Source organism: Topomyia yanbarensis, chromosome 1 (assembly GCF_030247195.1).
Source record: "Topomyia yanbarensis strain Yona2022 chromosome 1, ASM3024719v1, whole genome shotgun sequence".
Lineage (NCBI taxonomy): Eukaryota > Metazoa > Arthropoda > Insecta > Diptera > Culicidae > Topomyia > Topomyia yanbarensis.
In genome coordinates, this window is record NC_080670.1 from 152832293 (window position 1) to 152854429 (window position 22137).

At 41.0% G+C, this 22137-nt stretch overlaps 2 protein-coding genes across 4 annotated transcripts; one reads left to right on the forward strand and one right to left on the reverse strand.

Annotated features, from left to right (window-relative positions):
* Positions 1–2051: 2051 nt before the first annotated feature.
* On the reverse strand, positions 2052–11423 carry LOC131677867 (uncharacterized). Of its 2 annotated transcripts, none has more exons than XM_058957948.1 (10): positions 11268–11423; positions 10636–11217; positions 10518–10590; positions 10332–10415; positions 9681–10007; positions 9208–9624; positions 8782–9153; positions 8355–8714; positions 2516–3193; positions 2052–2462 (listed from the first exon to the last, which is right to left on the reverse strand). In XM_058957948.1, the coding sequence occupies exons 1-10, from the start codon at positions 11272–11274 to the stop codon at positions 2210–2212; spliced, it is 3153 nt and encodes a 1050-aa protein (XP_058813931.1). In that variant the 5' UTR covers positions 11275–11423; the 3' UTR covers positions 2052–2209. The 2 variants fall into 2 exon arrangements, with proteins under 2 accessions (XP_058813931.1, XP_058813939.1); XM_058957956.1 differs by having other exon boundaries at positions 2054–2462; positions 10518–10581; positions 11268–11421.
* LOC131677858 (intraflagellar transport protein 140 homolog) lies at positions 11411–22137 on the forward strand. 2 transcript variants are annotated; one of them, XM_058957938.1, is made up of 6 exons: positions 11411–11479; positions 11723–12047; positions 12105–12478; positions 12539–12760; positions 13369–14354; positions 19246–22137. In XM_058957938.1, exons 2-6 carry the CDS (start codon positions 11901–11903, stop codon positions 21921–21923), a joined length of 4407 nt encoding a protein of 1468 aa, XP_058813921.1. In that variant the 5' UTR covers positions 11411–11479; positions 11723–11900; the 3' UTR covers positions 21924–22137. The 2 variants fall into 2 exon arrangements, with proteins under 2 accessions (XP_058813921.1, XP_058813913.1); XM_058957930.1 differs by lacking the exon at positions 11411–11479 and having other exon boundaries at positions 11588–12047.

The following is a 22137-nucleotide window of genomic DNA, read 5'->3' on the forward strand; positions in this document are numbered from 1 at the left end:
TCTGAGGTGAAAAAATCTGTGATCCTTCGGAAAGGAAGTAAAACCGTTGATCACCGGTTTATGAGTTGATGGGTCGATATCTAGTTCAGATAGTGGAGTCACCTCTCTGGCGTCGGTGTTTCGTTTCGTAGTGGAAATAGGACGACGGAAAATAACTACAACACGAAGAAGAAGAGTAATAATATACACTAAGTAAAATCATAAGGGCCCTTACACGCGCTATAAAAGTGTCATTACTAAGTAGTGTCATTACTGGAATTGTATGGGAATTCCATCATTACTCGCCTTACACGTTCATTAAAAGTGACATTACTGCACAGTAATGACATTACTAACGCCTCGTGTACTAATGGTTCCATTCAATATTTGTAGAAATCCACCGAAAAGAAATTGTCGTAAGAACATGATAACAACTAGCAAATTGATAAAATGATAACATCGTAACATTTTAGCGCTATATAAGCAATCGATTCTGGTTAAAGAAAACAGTTTTATTTTGATCTGACAAAAGCGAACAGTAGTGAACAATTACGAACGTTTCTGATCAACTGATTAATTCTTGTTTACTTATTCTGACGTTACTCCGAGGGATGCGACGTCCGATAATATCGTTGATTCGATCCAACATCAAACGAATCGGACTAACAAAGTTGTTTGTCGGACGAGTTTTTCTGTTCGCAGGAGTAGACTTGTTGACAGAACCCACCGCTGAATTGTCAAACAAACGTCTAATGGATTGCCTAATTACGATACGATGGTTCAAACGTCACAGCCGCAAGAACAACCAACGAACCGAAACAAGTGGCATTTGGGGATCCAGCGTTTACAGTTCATACCGAATATATAGTCCTGCGAGCAAGGCTTAACGGCTTCCGTGTGTCATCCCGATAGTGTTAGATAGACAAACAACTGGAAGGAAGATAGTTAACCAGTAAAAGTGAGCCAAATTATTCCACTATATGCAAATGTTAGTGAAATGACCAACCACTGAACATTTGCCGTTACTATCCGACGATGAATTTCCTGGCTTCGACAAAGAATAACAGAATGGAAATGCAATAAGCCGAAGCTAAATCAATTTTTGGCCAAAGGCATTAGGTACTTCGTATTCAAGATGCTTTTGACTCTTTTAAAGTATTCTTTTATTATTCGGTGTATGCAAATTAAGCTATAGTCTTCTAAAAGCTGTGGCCCAATTCAAAAAAGAACGGTCAGATTTTCCGCGACAAAGAGTAAGTCCAAACATGTTTGCGAAAGTGTATTGGTATATGCAACAAATGCTCAGCAGATAGCACTTATTTACCTTTATCACAGAATTATTATATATTAGTATGATAGTATATAATAGTATTCTAGATTCTTGGCATTGACACTTCTTCAGTCAATTCATCACGCATAACATAATACAAGTATTCACCCTTTCATGACAGCCATCCCATGTCAGTTCCTACAAAATGATTCCTCAAAGCTGAGTGGACATTAAATCACGTAACCACGCGCAAAGCGGACTGTGGTAAGACAGGAACTCAGCAATGCATCCATGTGTTCGTCAAATCGTCATTCCTTAATTGGTTGGTGGCTTTAAACAGATCATTTCCTCGCATCCCCGCATCATGAATGTTGTGTGTTAACCATACTAGTATGAACATACCTGCTCTCTCGCTCAGCTCTGCGCACAAATAAAATAACGCACTAAACTATAGAAGCCGCTTGCAGCCAAACAGAGCTATTAGAGTAAAAAATCGAACGAAATCCGTTTTTTCCATCGTCTATTTTCCGTTCCAGCAGCTGCTAAACGGCATCGCAAAAGAAAACCCCTAGAGTCGCACTTTTGAATGCTTATTTTTTCAAACATTCAAACGCATGCTTTCTAAAAGATTAGAACGTTAGTAGCCTTACTGACAAAGTATGAAAAAGAATAAAACCGAGTGCCAAAAGTCGATAATTTTAAGTTTCAATTCGAATTAATCTTACTGTTTTAAGTACAACTTTGCCTCTCCTAAGTCCGTTAGTCGTTATTGTTAGTCTGTTTGTCCCACTAGGTATTGATTTTAGCTCGCTTCCTAGGATTTGTTGAGATGTAATTTATCCCGTGATGTAAAAATAATTTTAAAATGTAATAAATTATCAGTACAAATGTGTAAAACGAGGGTATTCGGATGTGTTGATTAGAGAATTTGAGAAATCCTTAGCATTTTGATCATCGTATTCATTTAGTCGCGGCAAGTGCAGCAATTGCTGATTGTAGTTCATCTAATTGAAGGCCATGTTTCTTAAGGAGGTGCGTTTTCATTTGAACTTTCAGCATGAACCGTTGATCACATAATTCACATGGATACGGCTTTTCCTGTGTATGGACACGCATATGAACATGTAGAGACCATTTCTTCTGAAGCACTTTGCCGCAAACTTTACAAACAAAACTGCTAGTATGGAGCCGTTCATGGTCTTTTATCAAACTCCTGAAAGACGTAGGTTCTATTCAACTATGTTAGGGTAAGAAAAAATATCTTACTTGTGCTTTAGTAGCTTTCCACAGATACCACAGGGTACTTCTTCACTCTTGTGCTTGATCGCATAATGATAGTCAAATTTGGCCCTCTGCTTGAACTTCTCCCCACACTGATCACATTCGAATCGGAATCCATCTTCCCCGTGGACTATCACTTCGTGTCGATCTCTGGTAATCCTGTTGCCGTACCGTTTATCACACCCTTCGAACGAGCAAGCGTACGGAGTCAGTCCATTGTGACCGTTCATATGGAATTCGAACATCGACCGTTCGACTTGCTTCCCACACAGCTCGCAGATTTTATGATACCGGATGCTTCCGTTTTCTCTGATTCTAATACATCCAAGATCGTCATACTGTCGTTTGCCAGTGAAGCGACGCTTCATCACAGTGGGGTTATTCGAAAGATTTGGAAGTGGTCTTTTTCGGCTATTATCACTGTTACCTTTTTCTGCTTTTATGTTCACTGCTCCTTCACATATGGGAGACAGGAATTGATTCAACGCCTGGTACAGAGTGTCTGTGGAGGTCTCGTCCTGGCCCCCTTGAGCGATACGCACTTTATGGGCGTGGTGGTAATCGCGAAAACGTTTCCATTCATCTCGCACCACGTGCGGTTCCACTTCGAACTGGGCGGCAATTTGTCTCCAGAGTCTGCCTCGTTTTTCCGATTTGTGAAAGCTGTAACAAATAGCATGGTTTAAAAATAATTGTGGGTGTTGTGTACTATTCTATTGAACTAGTTTTCTAAATGCAACATCAAGAAAAACACTTTTCGGAATGCATTATCACTCAGAATAAACTATTTTTTATTAGATAGCTAACAGTGATGTTTAATAAAGACATATGCAAAATTTTGTCTTCTTTCTGAGGACCAGAGTTTGCTTATCCGCAAATTTTGGAAATTTATTTCAGGGCGATTTATCCTGGCAAATGTTTTTCCGACAAAGTGTCAAAGTTTTGAGTAAAATGTTATACGATCGGAACCGTTATTTCGGAGTCTTTGGCATAGGGGAGCGGGCCATTTGGCATAAAGTCGTATGGCCTAAGGTCAGTTTGCATAATGGACGTTTAGCATAGCAAACATTTGGCATAATTTTGAGAAGTGATCATCCCGCAGGTTATATTCCATTCTAGAAGCCACTTTAGTCCCAAGTAACAATTGAAGTTTTATAGCACGCTACAAGTGGAATCTAAGTTTTATGAGTTGCTATAAATCTATCACAAAACTTCAATTGTTACTTGGGGTATGTCTGAAAAGTAAATACCGGTGGGGAAATATCTGCATTTTCTCAGATAGTCAGATAGGCTGCGCTCATCGCATTAATGGCTCCTAAATGTCGCTCAAAACTAGTATGGTAGTATATTCTTGCACTCCGACAATTGGCGAAGAAAAATCATGTTAATTTATACTGGCTTCCAGGACATGGTAAAGTTGCAGGGAACGAAAAAGTCGATGAGTTAGCAGGAAGAGGGTTTCTGCTAATTTTATCGGCCCAGAACCATACTGTTGAGTTTCATCGAGTGCCCTCAAAGTGGAATTGAAAAAGTAGAAAATCACAGCTATAAAGAACAATTGGAGTACCACACCTGGACTACGACAATCAAAACAATTTATCTCACCCAACGAAAAAAAAAGCCTGGAGTTGCTTAGACTAGCTATGCATCATGACAGGACTACTTATCGGACACTGTCCGAGTAAATATGATCTTAAGAAAATTGGTAAGCTTACAAACGATACATGCCGCGTCTGTAGATCTGAAAGTGAAACATCAGAGCACCTGCTCTGCGAATGCAGTGCATTGATACAACGCAGACTAAGAGTCATCGGTAAAGGAACATGGGAGCCTTTTGATATTTGGACTGCAAATCCCAAGCTGGTAATAAACCTCATACGAAGTGGTGTGCCTAACAGGGAAGAGTGTGTATCTCAATAACGACAATCACTCATCAATAGTGATATATCGTAGTAGATAATACACTTAGATGGAAGGGGCATACCACAATAGATCTAAATACTGGTCGCAGTGGTTCATCTCCTGTTCCACCGTCTACATCAACGTAAGGTGTAGGCAGCCATGCGGATGGGACGGATCGGGCTTCGGAAAAAGATCCTTCACGATAATTTTCAGTTTGTCCGTGCATATTTCGACTGGCGTCATTGGACCCTTGATCCTGGCCCTAACGACACGGTAAGCATTACCTCAGGAGTTGGCGTCTGCTTCCCTGCACAGTCGGTGGACTTGCGTAGCACTATCTTGCGTTTTGAAGCGGTCGTGCCACTCTTGTCTGACTGCCTCGCGTCTTCTGGCTTTTAGGCAGGCAGCTCGCAGGAGACGCCTTTCGTTCCACCAGTATGGCTTTCGTTCCATCAGTACGCCGGACGCCTGTAGTTCCTTGGCTCCATTTTTCTAGGCATTGTTACATCACATGCCCTCGCTACTGTTTCCGACATCTTAATCGGCGCACGGAATTGGAGGAACGCTGTCAGCACAATTTCACCAACCAATGGTGTAGTGGATCGCCTGGTGATCGTTATGTGTGTACTGCTCATCAACTCACCAATTCGTGTTATCCGATAGCGAAGGATTGCAGAATGTTATGTCGATGATGAATTCCCTATCCCGTTTACGGCATGTGCTAGCGGAACCTTCGTTGCACAGTCTTACTTCCAACTTCGCCAGGGTTTTCAATAAGCTGAAACCTCTTGCTATGGTCAGCCTGCTACCCCACTCCATGGCCCAAGCGTTAAAGTCTCCTACTATAACAACCAGCGTACGTCCGACTAACGATTTGGTTAGGTCAGCATCCGATTGTATTGCTCTGGTGTCCATCAGCATAGCAGCCACAGACGTATACGCCGTTGATCCTGGCGACCACGAAGCCTTCGTGTGTTATCAACCATCTCTTGGACAGGGATACCGCCCATTAGTTGGCCATTCCTGGACTATCCACCGCCCACTTATCATTATCGGGAGAAACACGGTACGGCTCTGCAATTACTGCAACGTCGCACTTCGTTCTGTCGCAATGATTGAGATTAAGCTGGGCAATCTCCATCATTGTTGGCCTGCCTTCGCCATTTTGAACGCAGTGCATTTGAAACCACCTGTCATTTGGTCATTTCCGTCCTCCTATTTGATGATCATGCATCTTGGTTGATTCGTGCAGTCGCTAGGACACTTTCTACACAGTGCAGACCTGTCCGGCCCATTACAGTTCTTCGTTCGATCTCCGAGTTCCGAGTACCTGATGCATCGCTCCATCTGTTTAGTAACTCGCGGAGCCACTCTCAAAGAGCACCGACTATCCTACTTTTATCTTACCGATTAACTGGCGTACAGTTTGAGTGCCTCCATACGATTTCCAAATCCGGATAGTCTCCCGGCGCGCCCAGTTTGCACTGCTCGATCAATGCACCCTACAATTCATCTACGGTCGTTATCTCGTCTTGACCCTTGCATTCGACTACGGCTTGCTGCGACAGAGCTCTCACGTTTGATTCACTGCCCAAGGATTTAGCAACGAGCTCGTGGTAGGTCGAGCTCTTGATGGGAGGATCCTTCTTCAGCTCGAAGATCATCTCGCCTTTCTGAGTACGTCTCTTTAACGACGTTCTCTCCCAGCTCCTTTAACTCTTGGTCATCTGTCACTTTCTTGAGAATAGCGGCGTAGGACGTCGTATCGTTCGTTTCGATGATCAGTGCATCGCCCTTGTGCCTCTCCCGAGAAGGTTTTCGTTTCTCTTTCTTCTCTTGTTCCTTTTTCTTTTCTTTCGTTGCTCTTCGTTCCCTCCGCTTCGCCTGCTTACTTTCCACGATGCGCCAACCACGGTCTTTCCCAACGTTCCTTTGGTCGCTGGAGCCCTCCAGCTCGCTCTTCTGCTTTTTCGGTCCTCTTGGTCGCCAGGCGTGTCCCTCGCTCTTTTCACCGAACAAGTATTGCGGACTCTTCTACTGTCTCGTGGTCCCATGATTATCTTTTATTATGACGGCGCCGGTGGTTGAGTGGTAAGCGTGACCGCCACCCATCGCAGTTGGTTTGAGCTCAATCCCAGCCGAGGTCGTTGAAATTTTTCTGTGATGAAAAAATCTGTGTTCATGTCTTCCTTCGGAAGGGAAGTAAAGCCGTTGGACCCCGGTCCATGAGTTGATGGGTTGATATCTAGTCCAGATAGTGGAGAGTCACCTATCTGGCGTCGGTCTTTGGCTGCTATACCACCGACTAACAGACATAACACTATGAGGGAATTCCCTAAAAAATATCGACTCGGCGATTTGCCCAGAATACTAGCTCCACCTTTTATTCACGGTCCCAACTACTTATTTGCTGGTGGGTTACCCCTCAGCTTTGGAAGCAATTTTTTTACTAGTGGTCTATCCCCCATACGCTTGTTCATATGCCATTGGCGCCATGATTGCCACAGTCCCAACTACAAATACATTTAAAATTAACATTAAAGCGAACGAAGCATTGTTTTCGAATGTTATGTCTGTTCGTCTGTGGCTATAATTACTAACAAATATCCTCCTTCCGTGATACTTGTGGAGTGCGCAATAGTATATACGGCCTCTAGAAAAAGCAAATATCGGACTAACATTCCTTCCCTTTCCTTCCGCCATCTATGTTCGGGCCTGGTCGGCGCCGGTATTGATCAATACACACTTTAGGATTACCAGGAGTTGCACATTGAAAAATGTTTCGCTACTCCCAAGCATAATCATCTACTGATCTACCTATAATCGTAAGTCAGCCCATGTAGATAAGGAATCCCATAGAACATGGGACTGACTTGCGATTATGGCATGTGCAACTTCAGTTAGTCTAGATCGATGACGGAGTAGCAGCTAGGGGTGGTCGCGCAAGCTCAAGCTCTTGCGATCCCATGATTATCTATTCGAGCAGTGAGGTCATGCTAGGGTTTACAGTATCCCTCACGGGGTGTACTGCCTATAAAAGCATAAGAGTCCCATGTGGATTTTTGTCGAAAATGAGTTATCCGTTGGATTGTATTCTGTATCACCACTGAATCACACTGCACAAATAAGATTACCGGGTTTGTTTAGAAAATATCAAAAAAATACCAAAACATGGTTGTCCCATCCATTTGGCTCAATGGATGAGACAATCTTGAACAGCGTTTTTCTCGGTTTGCTGTTTTTCAACATGGGACTCTTATGCTTTTATGGGCAGTGTAGTGTTCAGAGCTGAATCGGCGTAAAATAGGGAATGCTCCAAACGAACCTAGTGCCATTAACTAAACGGTGACGAGTTTTGAACGTACCCGGAGACCTGCCAGGGTTTTGTTGGGACGGAGGCAGCCGTGCTGTTATCCCACTGTTTCAAGTTTGTGCCATCCTTCTTTACTCAGGGAGTAGAACAGCACGCCTGTCAGTCCAAAGACGCCGTCCAATTCATGATCCGTGACCTGTTCGTTGACGTTCGCCATGGCCAGTATGCCATAATCAGGATGTTAGTGGGGTCGATCCTGATGATGGCACTCCGGTTGGGCTTAAATTGTAAAGTATAATGAACTAATATTAGACCTTCAGCTGCAGCACAGCTAAAAATTATTTCTCTCGCGGGCTAAAATTGTGACCGTTTCCCTGTAGATAAAAAGGCTAATAACCTCCAGTGTGATCAATTCTCAAAATTATGCTAAATGACCATTATGGCAAATTACCGTTATACCAAATGTCCGTTATGTTAAATGATCCAGACCCATTGGCATAGACATAATAAACGTTCAGCGAAGCAATGAAGAAAGCCAAGATGGCCACATCAAACAAATAAAGAGCCATAGGTATGTGGAAGGATGTCTCGGGCATATGTCGTACTCACTCTGGATGATCCATGTTCCAAATCATTTCATGTTTCGAAATTTCTTCAGCCAGCTGTACTCTCTGCTCAATGCTACCGTACGATTTCAAGTCACTGGGTTTGATTACGGGATTATCGGAAAGCAGCTGGCTGCGTACACCTACTTGCATGTTTTCACTGAACATTGTTTCTAACAGTTTGTAGAGAGGATCAGTCAAAATAGGATCGTCTTTGCGAATCAGTCCTCGCATCGCACGCAGACATCTACAACGATAAACATTTCGCAAGCGACACCACTGAAATTTTACTTCCTCGCGTGTGACATTAAAATGTTCCGCTATCTGATCCCATGCGGCATCCCGCTTGACTGCAATATTGTACCTATAAAATAAAATTTCCATTTTTCCTCGGGATATCATAAAGAGTTTGCTGTTTGCTGTTTGCTTACTCTGGGTGCTGAGAATTCCAAATAATTTCATGATTACGGCAGACCTCAGCCAGCTGCATCTTTTGCTCATTGTCGTATGTTCTGAATTTGTTCATTCCAGCTTCCTGTTCGTAGCTTTTGAACTGTCCTGTCTGTCTCGTACCTCGCGCTCCCACTAGCATATTTTCGCCAAGCATAGCTTCCAGTAATTTGTAGAGAGGTTCGTTAATTAGCGGATCGTCACTAGCTATATCACCTCTTTTGGCACGAAGATATCGATTCCGATACACCCCACGCAGTCGACTCCATTGAAATTTAATCTCCGCTCGTGTAACATTAAATTGTTCTGCTATTTGATCCCAATATGAGTCCCTTTTACCAGGAAAATTATAACTACAATAAGAACGGTTTAGAAAATGTTCCTAACGCATAAAAACTCGTACATACTATTGGTGTCTGGTATTCCAAATTATTTCATAACTGTGACAAATCTGCGCAAGTTTTAGCCTCTTTTCGCTGTCAAATATTCTGTACGGTTTTTCCGCAATGCTCTGATCCTGTTGATTCGAATTTTCATTGCCATCGGATTCCGTTGGGGTGGCTTGAGCCATTTTGATTATGTTTTGTGCCCCTCCTCGAGCTCCCACACGCATGTTGGAACGGAGCATTGTATCGAGAATCTTGTACAGAGGATCCTTTAAGCTAGGATCATTACTTTGAACTCGCTTCTTTAGAAACCGTAAGTACCGACTTCGATACCAGTCGCGTAAACGTTTCCAGTTTGATTTTAAAAATCCCATTTCAGATCCCATCTCAGCACCGATCTGTTCCCAGATCCGATCACGCCGTTCCGTATTGTGAAAGCTGAAACAAATAAAATCAACACAAGTGATGCAAACTAAGTGAAATGTCATACGTACTCTGCATGTTTGATACTCCAAAGGATTGGGTGGTTGTACACTTTTTCTGCAAGGCTAATACATTTGTCCTGATTGCCGAGCCAGTCCTCTTCATCTTCTTCAGGGCATTCTTGAACATTGCTGGAACCATCGCCATAAATCGAATGCAATATTGCATTCAAGTGCACGTAGGTTTTGTTTTTCGTAAATCGTTTCTTCACACCCTGCTCCTCTCGTTTCCGGGCCGACACGTATTGCCAGCGTAGGCGGCGCCAGTGTCGGCGAATCGCAGGCACGTCCATTCCGAACTTCTGCGCTACCTTTTTCCAGCCTTTATCCAATATGGAGCTTCGGTAAAAATGTCATAAATTAGGGGAATTTTTTTGAACATCTTTGAAATTTTCTATACCAAATGTTTCAATGCCCTCACAAAATACCCTGGTAATATACTGCTTATAATAGCAAGACAGTCCCATGTTCTGTGGGATTGTTTATCTATGTTGAACTGACTTGCGATTATAGGCAATATAGTAATAATAAAGAATAGATATGTTGTTTTCAATTCTTATTCAGTTGAAATGAAACAGGACAGAAAGGAGCGAAGCCTTAGCTGCAGATCTATTACAAAGCAAATCACCTATCAACATAAATAGGTCAATTCCTTGCACTTACCCTGACGCCGATATATCCAGCAGCCCCGGATTTTTTTTAATTTCCTTTGCGATAGCTAGCTTTAAAGAGAGGGGCAATTTCGTGCTGAAATGTCACAAAAGGCATGTTATGGTTATTGAACTAAACTATCAATCCTCCCCGATGTTTTTTAGCTCGCTACGGCATAATATCTCATTGAATACTTACGACTTGCTTGCATCTTGTTCATCCGAGGATTCATCTTCCGATGTCGCGTCCCTATCTTGGAGGTCTAATAATTCTGGATTAGATATAAGCATAATGAATATAAGGCAACAAAACTTACCTGCGGCACACAATGTATCGTCATCGAGAGCATCCTCTTTTGGTTCTTCCTCCGACTCTAGGTACTCCGCTTTGATTTCCAGGAAGCTAGCCGGTTTCACATCCTCAATCCATTCCGTATCAATTTCAACGGATTCCGTTTTGACCATGAAGGGTCGAAAATCTTGATCCACGTCAACAGAAATTTCCTTCACATCAAGATCTTCACTCTCCAAGGCTCTGTTGACTTTGACGCGTTGTTCCTGAACAAGCACTCGTAATTTCGTGACATGTTCTTGATACTGTTTCCGTGTTTCTTTATCCTCTGTTTGTAACTGGAGCGATTCATAGATCTCATCGGTCTGATGGCATAAGATACGGAACTCGTCAATCAGGTTGATAGTTTGTTCACAATTTTCACATATTTTTCTTATACTATCTCCAGCGTCAATGTACAGTCCTAGGCAGTCTCGTATCTGCTCGGCTAAGGTTGTGCCATCGGGTTTGCTTCTGGCAAATATGTCCGCTAGGGGATCCGACGTTTCCGAATGTTCCACTCGCTGAAGGCATAGCCGACAGTACTGAGTTGTATCCGCCGTTTGATCTTTCGAGTGTATGTTATTAGCTGTACTTTACATAATAATAGTTTCCTACCTTCCATTTGGTAAATTCCAAGATATTGTTATGTTTTCGGGAACTTATAAACTAGTAATGTTGGTTTTTTAAAAAAAATCCAGCAGTAGCTTTTTTTGTTTGACGTTTAAGTGAGTTTCTTCCTTTTGTTGATCAACGAATGGCAGTGTTGCTAGGATTCAATGCTAGTACTACTTCACAACGCTAGTAGCGCCAGTACTACACCCTTTACTGTAATCATTTTATTCATCATCGCCAATCATTGATTGAGAGGGGAAATAAAGCAGGTTGAATGGGTTGAATGAAACTTGTAGTACAGTAATTGACAACAAAATCAACAGGTGTTTAGTTCTTGAAATTCTTAACAATTTAATGAATTACCTGTTAGATTTTTATTGCTTTTACATTAAAACAATATCAATTAAAACAAATTATTTGGCATTTATTAAAATATCGTAATTTGTCTTTATAAATAGAATATAATGTTTTAAACTACACTGCACCTGTGCGTTGTCACCATGGAAACGGTTTGTTGTGTGATTGCTAGTAAACAAATAATTTTATGAATGAGATAATGGTTCATTCATCAAGCTGTCGGAAACATTTTGTTGGTTTGATCAATAAAAATTTTCGCTTCCTTTTACCGCCTGGAAGATGACACTGTATTTTGACACAAAGGTCCAATTTTTGGACAGTGAAGCTATCAGTACCGTCAGTTGTTGGCATCCAAATGAGCCGATATTTGCGGTGGCATCTTATAGCAATGAAAGAGGTGGATCCGTTACGATATTCGACGATGCTGTGAGTATTATTTTCCCTGAAATATTGTCCTTGCAATTTAAGTTTTTTTCATCGTAGGGTATACCTTTAAGAAATATCACTTACCCAGTGCATTCAACATCGCAAGCCACCGTTCTTACGTGGCACCCGGAGAAGAAAATATTGCTAAGTGGCTGGGAGAATGGTGAGATCCACGCGTGGTATGAAGGAAAGCGTGACTTCACGACGATCAACGGGCCCCACAAGTCCCCAATTATGTTGCTCGAGTTTAGTGAAAAGGGTGGCAGAGTCGTTACGGCTGATGCCATGGGCGTACTTACTGGGTGGCGTTATGATGGTCATGGACAGTTTTTAACATTGTTCCATCATGAGCTGAGGGATCCTTTGCTGCATATCACGTTCCGGAGGTCGATTGAAAGCGCAAGCAATCGAGAGTTGACTAATCTGGCCAAGTAATCGTAATTGTCTTACTCAGAGTGACATGTCACATTACTGGTCTTTTGTGTTTACAGAGCTGCGGTCGCTGGCGATGAAGCTGCACTGGACACGCTGACTACCTGGCGGCCACGAACGGCTGTGCGCAATTTGGCGCATTCATCGTCGCAGGATAACTACTGTTTCTACGCTTGTACCCAGGCCGGCTTCTTATACTATATCAATCAACAAGGCACATGCACAGAAATCGTACGCGGAGATAGCATCCCAATCATTCAGATCTTGTGGCATCCCAAACAGTAAGTACAAGTAGTAGTCTAACGTTATTTTGGCGGGGAGCTCTAGTATTTGTTAATCTTTTTACTTCTGCTGTTTTCACAACGGTAGGGATGGTATTTTGCGGTACTTCTTACTTCAGATATTGGTCCGACCAGCACGACTGATTATATCAGGTGGAATTGAATAGCCCAAGTCTGACGAGTACATATGAGGCATAAATATCAACTGCATATTTATTGAGAATTTCCATCCTTCAAAAACCCACATGCGCATTTTTTACTATTATAGCCTTATAGCCAGTGTTTCTTAAAACAAACTGGTTAATTTTGGTTTTAGTATTATTATTTAATACCTTTTTTGGTTTTTTGATGTTCAACAGTCATAATTCCAATCATACAGTAATATGCGTATTCCCCACGCACATTAAGTGCCCTGTGGATTAGTTTCTTAGTTGGTCAATATTATTTTGTGTGTGTGTCCACTACATCTTCCGAGGAATGCCACTCATATCTTAGAAATCTCTTGACGCTGCATTCCAGCCATTGTATTCATTGATCATTTCATTTTGAGTGCTTGGTGTGCGTTTTGATGGTCCTGAAATAACCCACTATAATTTGTTTGTTTTCAGGGACTCAATCGTACTACTGTTGGAAGATATTACTATTGGTCACTACGAGGTAGATGGCAACGGTCAAATCACCGAGCTGGATCGAGTGAAACTATCGGGATCGGTGAAAGTGTCTGGTTATAAGAGCGCTATTACCTGGGTTGCCGGGGTGGGAGCGGCTCTTGCAATCCTAACGGGCGATCTATCCGTAAGGATTTGGGACATCGAAAGCAACGATAACTACGTATTATCGATGGAATTAGTGAATGGTGTGAATGTTGATGGGAACAACGCGGTTTCGCGCGCTCCTGCAGTAGAAGTCTTTACTTGTGTTGCCTATTGCAAGGAAAACCAAACGTTGAGTGCCGGTACAAATCAGGGAAATTTGTATGCATGGCGGCGCTTGAATGTTAATCGGTCATATGACTATCCGGAAAACCAATGGCAGCTATCGAATGTTACACCGGTAAGAGGAACGATTAAAAGTCTCACCTGGGGGATAACGGACACAAATCGACCCTGCATGATGGTAAACTGTTTATCTAGTGTTTTCATATTGAAGGAGCAACCGCTGCTAGCTGGACATACCCGAAATTTGTGGGCAACCCAGAAAAAATCAAACCAGCTGGCTCTTGTGTCGCAGAACTCATTGGCTTCTGCGACAAGTGACACGAAACAGCGAAAGGCGGTGATGAAAAGCGATAATTCCATCATCCATCTTGCATTGAGTGAAATAAATCTTGTCGTAACGAATGGCCGTACGGTCGCTATCTATCGAGTGGGCAGCATGGGTGCTACCGGCGGTGGCTCTTCCATCGTGTCCTCAACGACTGGCATTGATGAAGATGCCAATACTCTGTCCATCACGCATGTCGGCAGTTTTGGCGTTGATTGTGTCGCGATTTACCTCTACGAGCAGAGCGTGGTAGCCCTCGGAGCAGAACATGTTAAAATTTATTCGCTCAGTGGAGTTGTGCTGCAGGAGATATTCTTCAATGATAATGAAGGTGAGCTTAAAGTATGACGAGTTTAATGTTTTATTACTGTTCAATTGACCACTACATTGGGATTATCTCAGGCATTGTCACAATGTTACGGCGATTTATCTATTGTTTAACGGTTATGTGTCCGACGCGGTACCCGGGTACCTTTTTAGGTTTCAATTCATGAAATTACCATGTTTTATCCATAGCTGGAAATTGACATCTTAGAACTTCACTAAGTTAAGCTTTTGGGTCAATAATATTGTTGATATAGTAAGAGGGGGAGTGAGGAGGGGTTCCTTATTTTTTTACTACGTAACAGGTCGACGTGGGTACCCGGGTACCCACAAAACTGAAGTGCCAATAACTAAGGTAATTTTCAGCCGATTTTGATACTTTTAAGTAGTTTGGATTCAGGAACTCATCTCTCATTTTAGACTTGGTAAAAATGAATATGGCTACTTGATTCGGTTCCCGGGAATCCGGATTTCCGGAAGCTTGTTCCAGTGCTGGGATATTGTTTGTGAATTTCAATGAAATACTAGCAATATGGGTATCAAAATTCTTGGAATTGCATCAGTAGGCTGTATCTCGCGGTTTTGGTGATTTGACCCAGGAACGGACATTCCGGAGCAGGTTCCCGTGGGGCCGTGAGTGGCCATTCCATTCCAATTCCACTTTTCAAATTGCCATAGGGTCCCGTAACAATAAATAACAGACTTCCGAAACAATTTGAAGAGTTTTGATACTCGTATTGCTAGGACATTATTAAAATTTACAAATCATACCCTAGTACTGCAACACTACTCCGGAAAATCCGGATTTCCAAGAACCAGATCCGTTCATCTGGTTTTATTTTACAGAATCAAAAAGTGGACGTTCCTAAATCCAAAACATCTAAAAGTGTCCAAATTGGTTAAAGGAAACCATAGTTATGAGCATTTCAATTTGTGGGTACCCGGACAAATTTCGTTCTCACACAAAGTAGTTTTTTAGACGACTTTTAATCTTGAACGTCACAATATAGGGATGCTCCTGCGTACGATTTATTTATTTTCAGCCAAATTTCATACTGACTTTAAGCGATTCTTATGCTGAAGGATTTCTCTCCGATTTTTATACTTGAACTTTATTTCCGATTTTTAAATTCTAATATGTTTGAAGCGAGGGGCAATTCATTCCCCATTCAAAGTGAATTGAAAATACCCAATTGAAAAAATACACGAGAAATGCTTCAATACACCTTAATACATTTAATACGCCGAAAATACACTAATGCACTAAAATACGTTACTTCCGGAAGAATTTTTCAATACGTCGATAATACGTCGAAAATACGCTAATACCATGTTCACACTACAGAGTTAAAACATGTTATAATAATTAGCAACAAGAAAAATGTCATCAAGATAGCGTCAAAACACGTTTTAACTCGTAGTGTGAACGTAGTATAATACACAAAAATACGTTATTACCGGAAATATTTTTCAATGCGTCGATAACAATCCAATTCGTCAAGTAATACACTGTTGATACAAGCCATACAAATATTACATTAATTTCATGCCAAATGAAACTAATTCAGTATATTTCTTATTATGACATAGCGTATGTTTTTTTCAAGCTAGATTGTTTACTTTTCTCGGAATTGGGACTCCTAGCAAACGGACTCAGAATCGGTGAATCATTAGAATGACAAGTAGGCAGAAATCAATCAGAATTCTTGTTAGTTTGATTCAGAGGAACAATCCCATAATCTTTAATGGAAATAAACATCCCGTACATTTGAAAATACTCCCAGGGGACGTGAACATAAATAAATCCGAAACTTCCTACCAGCATCAGTAGGAAATTTTTGATCAAGAATTCGCTCATTTTATCGACTTAAACAATGTTTAATGTTTACCTCAAATAGTGAAGCTCTAAAATCTTGCAAGTTCGAAGTTTACATTGCGATGGATCATTTTGTTTAGATACAGGTTACATTATAAATCAACACTCGTTGGGGGAATAGAATCGAAACCAACGCTCGATGAATTGAGAATGCAAAACACAAGATTGTACGCAGCTCACCTGGGTTCGATTCTCAACCCCGCACATAGGGTTAGAGATTTTTCCACAAGAAATTACTCTAATCAGAAAAGAGGCGAATGACCCTAAGGTTAAAACCTCTATAATTAAAATTATAAAAAATAATACAAAACACAAGAATCCAAATTACGAGTCGCTTCCGATCAACTTGCAGGAATGAGTTCAGCCATAACTCTAAGTCCAGTTGGAATTCCGGCTGGATTCTGCCAGAATTCAGGCTCTAGTGACGCAACCGAGTCTAGTACAACCAGTAGGAATTTCGGCTGATTTTACTTAGGAGCATCTCAATTTTACTGAGATGTATCTCAATTTTTGAAATAAATTTAGATAATACTGCAGTGATTAAATATAATACCGCGTTGCTCAAAAATTACCATTGGGTAAGCCTAATTAGAAATTCTAATTCTCTAAATAATAAAATTTGGCATAATGCTTAATTGTTCGTTAATCTTGAAAAATCACTAGTAATTCCATTTGTACTAATTTTATTATTTGCGTTTATGAAATTATTCTACTTGCATTCTACAATAACATTTAAACGTCAAAATTCAGTAACATTCGGTTTCAATTGATTATTCAACAAAAATACAATGCGTGCATACAATTGTACGTTTAAGTACACTAATCCATAAGAATTATGAAATAATTCACCAATACGCATAATACATTGCATTTCGTGAACAATACACAAATACGTTTTTAATGCGCTAATACGTAAGAATTATGAAAGAAATAACCAATACTCATCAATACACAAAATACGTGTCATCTGTGAAAAATACACAAATACGTCTCTCAATACGTTAGCCTGAATCGAAAATACTAGAGTGAGTCGCCCCTCGGTTTGAAGCGGGTTTTGCGAAGCATTTTCTGTCCTTATGACATTTATTTTCAGTAGCTCATATGTAAAGCATACATGGTCAAAGATTTTAAAGCATGTACGCGTTATATCAGCTTTATATATGTATACCCCGATCAGAAACACCTAACAGAAAGATTTCAAAAGTATATCTCGCGCTGTTACTTGTTTCTATAAGTAATAGTTGAAATTCTAGTATCTCATTTTAGTGAAAAGCAACAGTTTTTTATTATTATTTCTGTAGTGGAATTAAACGGAAGACATCTGTCATAACAGGATTAATTGTGACATTCCACTAAGTCGCTCAAAAAGTTTTGAATTTTGTATGAAATTATAGGTTTCAATACATTGCATTTGTGGCGATACATTGCTAATATTGTGCAATGGCTTAATAACTTTGCGAAAACCAAATTGAGTATCTAAATACAACCCGTTCTCCTCAATCCAATTATCGATGCGTATTAAGATTATTATTATTACCGGGGATACAGGAAAGTATTGAACTCGGTCGATACGAATCGTTGTCGGAGGCTGGTTTTCTCGGTTTAGGGATAGCAATCACTCTCACTTGTCTCCAGTAACGTCGGAAAATGGTTTGTATAAGAAACCCTTTGAACAAATTAGAAAAACGGTTTTTCAGGGTCAGGCAGATTCTTCAATCAGTTTAATTTTATTCTATCCATGCATGTGAATTCTATCATTGCAAATGTTGCGTTGAAGGTAATTTCCCGACGATGATTTTCTGTGTAGGAATAGAGTTCGGGTATACTTTCCTTGCAACATTCAAAATCCATCGCTTTCGTTCGTTATGTTTTGATTACGCATTCTTTTAGCAGTGCACCGTAGAGAGCCCTTTCTCGATAAACGTTCGACAAAAAAAAATAAAATATTTGAAAGAATCGATATTAGGAATAATTAGGTTAGGTTTAGCTAGCTATATACAAATACGATCGCTGCAAGGAGCTACACTTCAAGTTAACTCCTTCAAAAATGTTATTACTGTTGGGAGAATTTTTATAAGTGATTTAAGAGAAATAGAAATATCGAAGTCTTTGAAGAACCAAGCCACGATTTCAGTATACTTCAGCGGTCCACCTTCTGGATAAGCCTTTAATTGTAAATTGGGGATTGTTGTATCGAGAGATAGTGTGGAGTCTGGCAACAATAAAGGCACTTTTCAGCATCACTCGTGCATCCATCTTCCTTATAAGACTCTCCGCACTTAGTGCACTATGCCACACTCAACTTTTCACATTTAAAGGAAATTCGGGTTCTTCGTAAACGTCAACCTTGTCAATATAGACGTGGTTAGACAGAGCAGACCTGGCGAAAGTCACGCGAAAAGAGTATGATGGGGAATAAATCTTCATGGCCTTTACGGACGACGTCAAACGTAATGGCTCACAGTCAAGTTTCTTACCCGACTGAAGCGAGGATTTCTCGAAACGACCAACTTCGTGTTTCAGCAAGTTTACGACGGTTAGACAGACCCGATTACACCGTCAAAATCTCGTGAAGATACTGCGCAAATTCGTTAATTGGGTGTTCGCTAGTTGGGGCATGCCCTAACTAAAAGACAGTCTTATGTCAAAACTGAAAGTTAAAAACTGATTGACATTTGAAAGTCATCGATTTCAAGGGGCTTATTGGTTGATTTCTGTGGCGATCTAGAGAAAAGCATACTTTGAAATTCCATGGGATCACATCAACATCGATCAATTTTTGATCATGCTTGCTGATAGAAGAGACTAAAATTTTGCGACTGATTGCTTCTTTAAGTTGCTCGTGAAAGCGTAGCTTTAGACAGCGATTGTACGTTCAAAAGATGTAGTCCATACGATTCTTCACTTCGGTATTGTTTCCAAGTCGTCATAGCATGTACAATTACTACAATTTATATAAACATTTCTTTTAAAAGTTGCATTTCTCATGATTTCGTCTAAACAAGGATGTTTTGTCTTTCAGGTAAACCAATCGGAGCCGATCTGTTGGGCCAGTATCTGACTGTCTTCACCCTGAACGGTTACATCAAGTTGTTTGACATTTCGCGTCACGAACTCAAGCTGGTACAACCACCGAAATGTGCGTACGATTTGTTCGAAAAGTTTGGCGAAATCATTTCAGCCAAAAGTAACTCAACCGGAACCTATCTGGCGCTGACTATAGCAAATGAACAGTTGCTTCCGGATGGAAAGTTGTATCTCTGGAATTTGGAAAGTAACATCATCCAGTACTATGAGTTTTCAAGTAAGCTTGACTCAGATTCGGTTATTCCGCATCTGCCGGTAGTTTTTTTCTGGGACACTGATGACCCGAGGATGTTAGTTTGCGAGACTAAACCCATCTATGGATCGGGTCAGAAGGTTACTGGGAAAGCTGGAAATATTCCTGAGTCGCAAATCAACATTATGTTTGTGGACCAAAAAACGCAATTAAAGGAGCTTGAGGTAATAGAATTAAATAGTGGCGATCAGTTGATAAATTTGTGCATACCTCATGTGGTACTTCTAAAATTGAATCAGATCGAACACATCCCGCTCCGGGACTTCAAAGGTATGGAGCATTGTGATGTGGTGACTAGAAATATGGTTCTGAACTTCAGTTTGAATGTGGCACAGGAGAACATGGATCAAGCGTTTAGTTGCATTCGGTCACTGAAATCGGATACAGTTTGGACTAATTTGGCTAAACTTTGCGTACATACTGGTCGTTTAGATGTAGCAAAAGTTTGCCTAGGTCATCTCATGAAGGCTAGATCGGTTCGCGCCCTTCGAAAGGCTATGGAAGATACGACGTTAGAGCATGAGTGTCGCGTTGCGGTATTGGCAATTGAGCTGAACATGATTCCAGAAGCAGAATCTCTGTACAAACAAGTTGGCCGTTATGATCTGTTGAATAAGTTGTATCAGGCTGCTGGTAGATTTGATGAAGCGTTAGAAATAGCAGAGAATTTGGATAGGGTACACTTGAAAAACACATATTATAAATATGCAGAGTGGTTGAAAGAAAACGGTAAGACTCAGAAAGCAATACAATACTACGAGAAAACGAATACGCTAATGCATAATGTTAGTCAGTTGCTAATGGATGATCCGGCCTCGTTAAAGAAATATATGCAGACCACGAAGGATCCTGAGCTGTTGAAATGGTGGGCACAGTATATCGAAAGTAGCGGTGATATGGAAGGAGCGTTTAAAATTTATCAGAAGTCTGAGGACTGGTTTTCTCAAGTCAGAATCTTATGCTTCATTGGTCAAATTGGAAAAGCAGACGAGATAGCCAGAAATAGCAAGGATCGGGCTGCTTGTTATCATTTGGCAAGATATTATGAAAACAGTGGGAAGTTTTCAGAAGCCATTCAATTTTACACACGAGCAGAAACGTATGGTAATGCCGTACGAATATGCAAGGAAAATGATCTCCAAGACGATCTCTGGACTGTTGCATGCACGGCGCGACCACGTGATAAAGCTTCAGCGGCAGCTTATTTTGAAGAAAATGGGGACTATCGACGAGCTGTCGAGTTGTATCATCGAGCAGGAATGCTGCATAAAGCTGTAGAAATGGCATTCAAATCCCAGCAGCCAGAATCGCTTCAGGTGATTGCTTCCGAACTGGATGCAAGCTCTGATCCAGAGTTGGTAGGTCGCTGCGCTGACTTTTTCATCGGGGTTGAGCAAAATTATAAAGCTGTTCAGTTGTTAGCAAGTGCTCGACAGCTGGAAAGAGCTTTAAAGGTGGCTGCTGAACACTCGGTACCGCTGACGGAAACTTTGGCGGAGCTTTTAACGCCTACAAAAAATGAAATCCCAGAGGAAAGTCGAGTGGCGCTTTTGTTGCAGCTTGGCGAGATGCTACAAGAGCAAGGTGACTATCATTCTGCCACGAAAAAGTTTACTCAAGCCGGCGATAAAATTCGTGCGATGAAAAGTTTATTAAAATCTGGCGATACCGAGAAAATAATCTTTTTCGCAGGGATGTCACGTCAAAAGGAAGTATATGTGATGGCAGCTAATTATTTGCAAGCATTGAGCTGGCAGAGCGATTCTAAAATTTTGAAAAATATTGTAACTTTTTACACAAAAGGACAGGCCTATAATCAATTAGCGAATTTTTATGCCAACTGTGCTCAGGCAGAAATTGACGAATTCCGTGACTATGATAAAGCTTTAAAGGCTTTGCAGGAAGCAGGAAAGTGTTTATCCAGAGCACAGCCACCTTCTCAGAAAACCACTGAAACATTACAACAAGCAGTGATGGAAGTTCGAAAGTTTATAGATCTACAGGACGCTGTAGAAAGAAGAGAGTTCTTATCAGCAATCAAAATATTGAAGGTTAAATTAGAAGATCAGGTTGCCCCACCGGTGAGAATTTGGGACCTTCTGGCCTTATTGGTGGAATGTTTGGTTTCGACCAGCCAATACTCAGAAGGTCTGTTCTATTTGAAACAGCTTGCACAGAAGAAGCTGGATTGGTATCAACAGGAGTTGATAGAGAAGAGTTTGTTGGATAAACTTGTCGCGGAAACAGGTATCAATCTAGAGCCTTACGCAAACCCTGGCAGAGTACAGCGACCCCTAACTTCCTCAACGGTGACAATGAATAGTGACGACGAAGAAATTCAGGAAGAGTTTGAAGATTGAGAGCAATCTTGTTTAATTGTCGCTTGTCAAGAATAATCGTCAAAAGTTGCGTGACAGTTGTTAACAACATCTATTTGTAACGCCTAGTTTTAAGCCCAGACGAAGAGATTTAGTTTTCTCGAAAAGTGGCAAGAAACCATCTACTGATATGGCTGCCCGAAAGTTTTGTACAATATTAAGTTAGAAAATTGAAAAAAATATCATCACATTTTAA

What these genes read in the sequence shown, in the direction of transcription:
- LOC131677867 (XM_058957948.1), bottom strand. An exon ending in TGGAGTATCAAACATGCAGA is followed by an intron (nt 9,625 to 9,680) that starts GTACGTATGACA and finishes TATTTGTTTCAG; the next exon opens with CTTTCACAATACGGAACGGC. An exon ending in GGAAAGCTACTAAAGCACAA is followed by an intron (nt 2,463 to 2,515) that starts GTAAGATATTTT and finishes TACGTCTTTCAG; the next exon opens with GAGTTTGATAAAAGACCATG.
- LOC131677858 (XM_058957938.1), top strand. Translation starts at nt 11,901, where the DNA reads ATGACACTGTATTTTGACACAAAGGTCCAATTTTTGGACAGTGAAGCT. An exon ending in GAGTTGACTAATCTGGCCAA is followed by an intron (nt 12,479 to 12,538) that starts GTAATCGTAATT and finishes TTGTGTTTACAG; the next exon opens with AGCTGCGGTCGCTGGCGATG. An exon ending in ATCTTGTGGCATCCCAAACA is followed by an intron (nt 12,761 to 13,368) that starts GTAAGTACAAGT and finishes GTTTGTTTTCAG; the next exon opens with GGACTCAATCGTACTACTGT.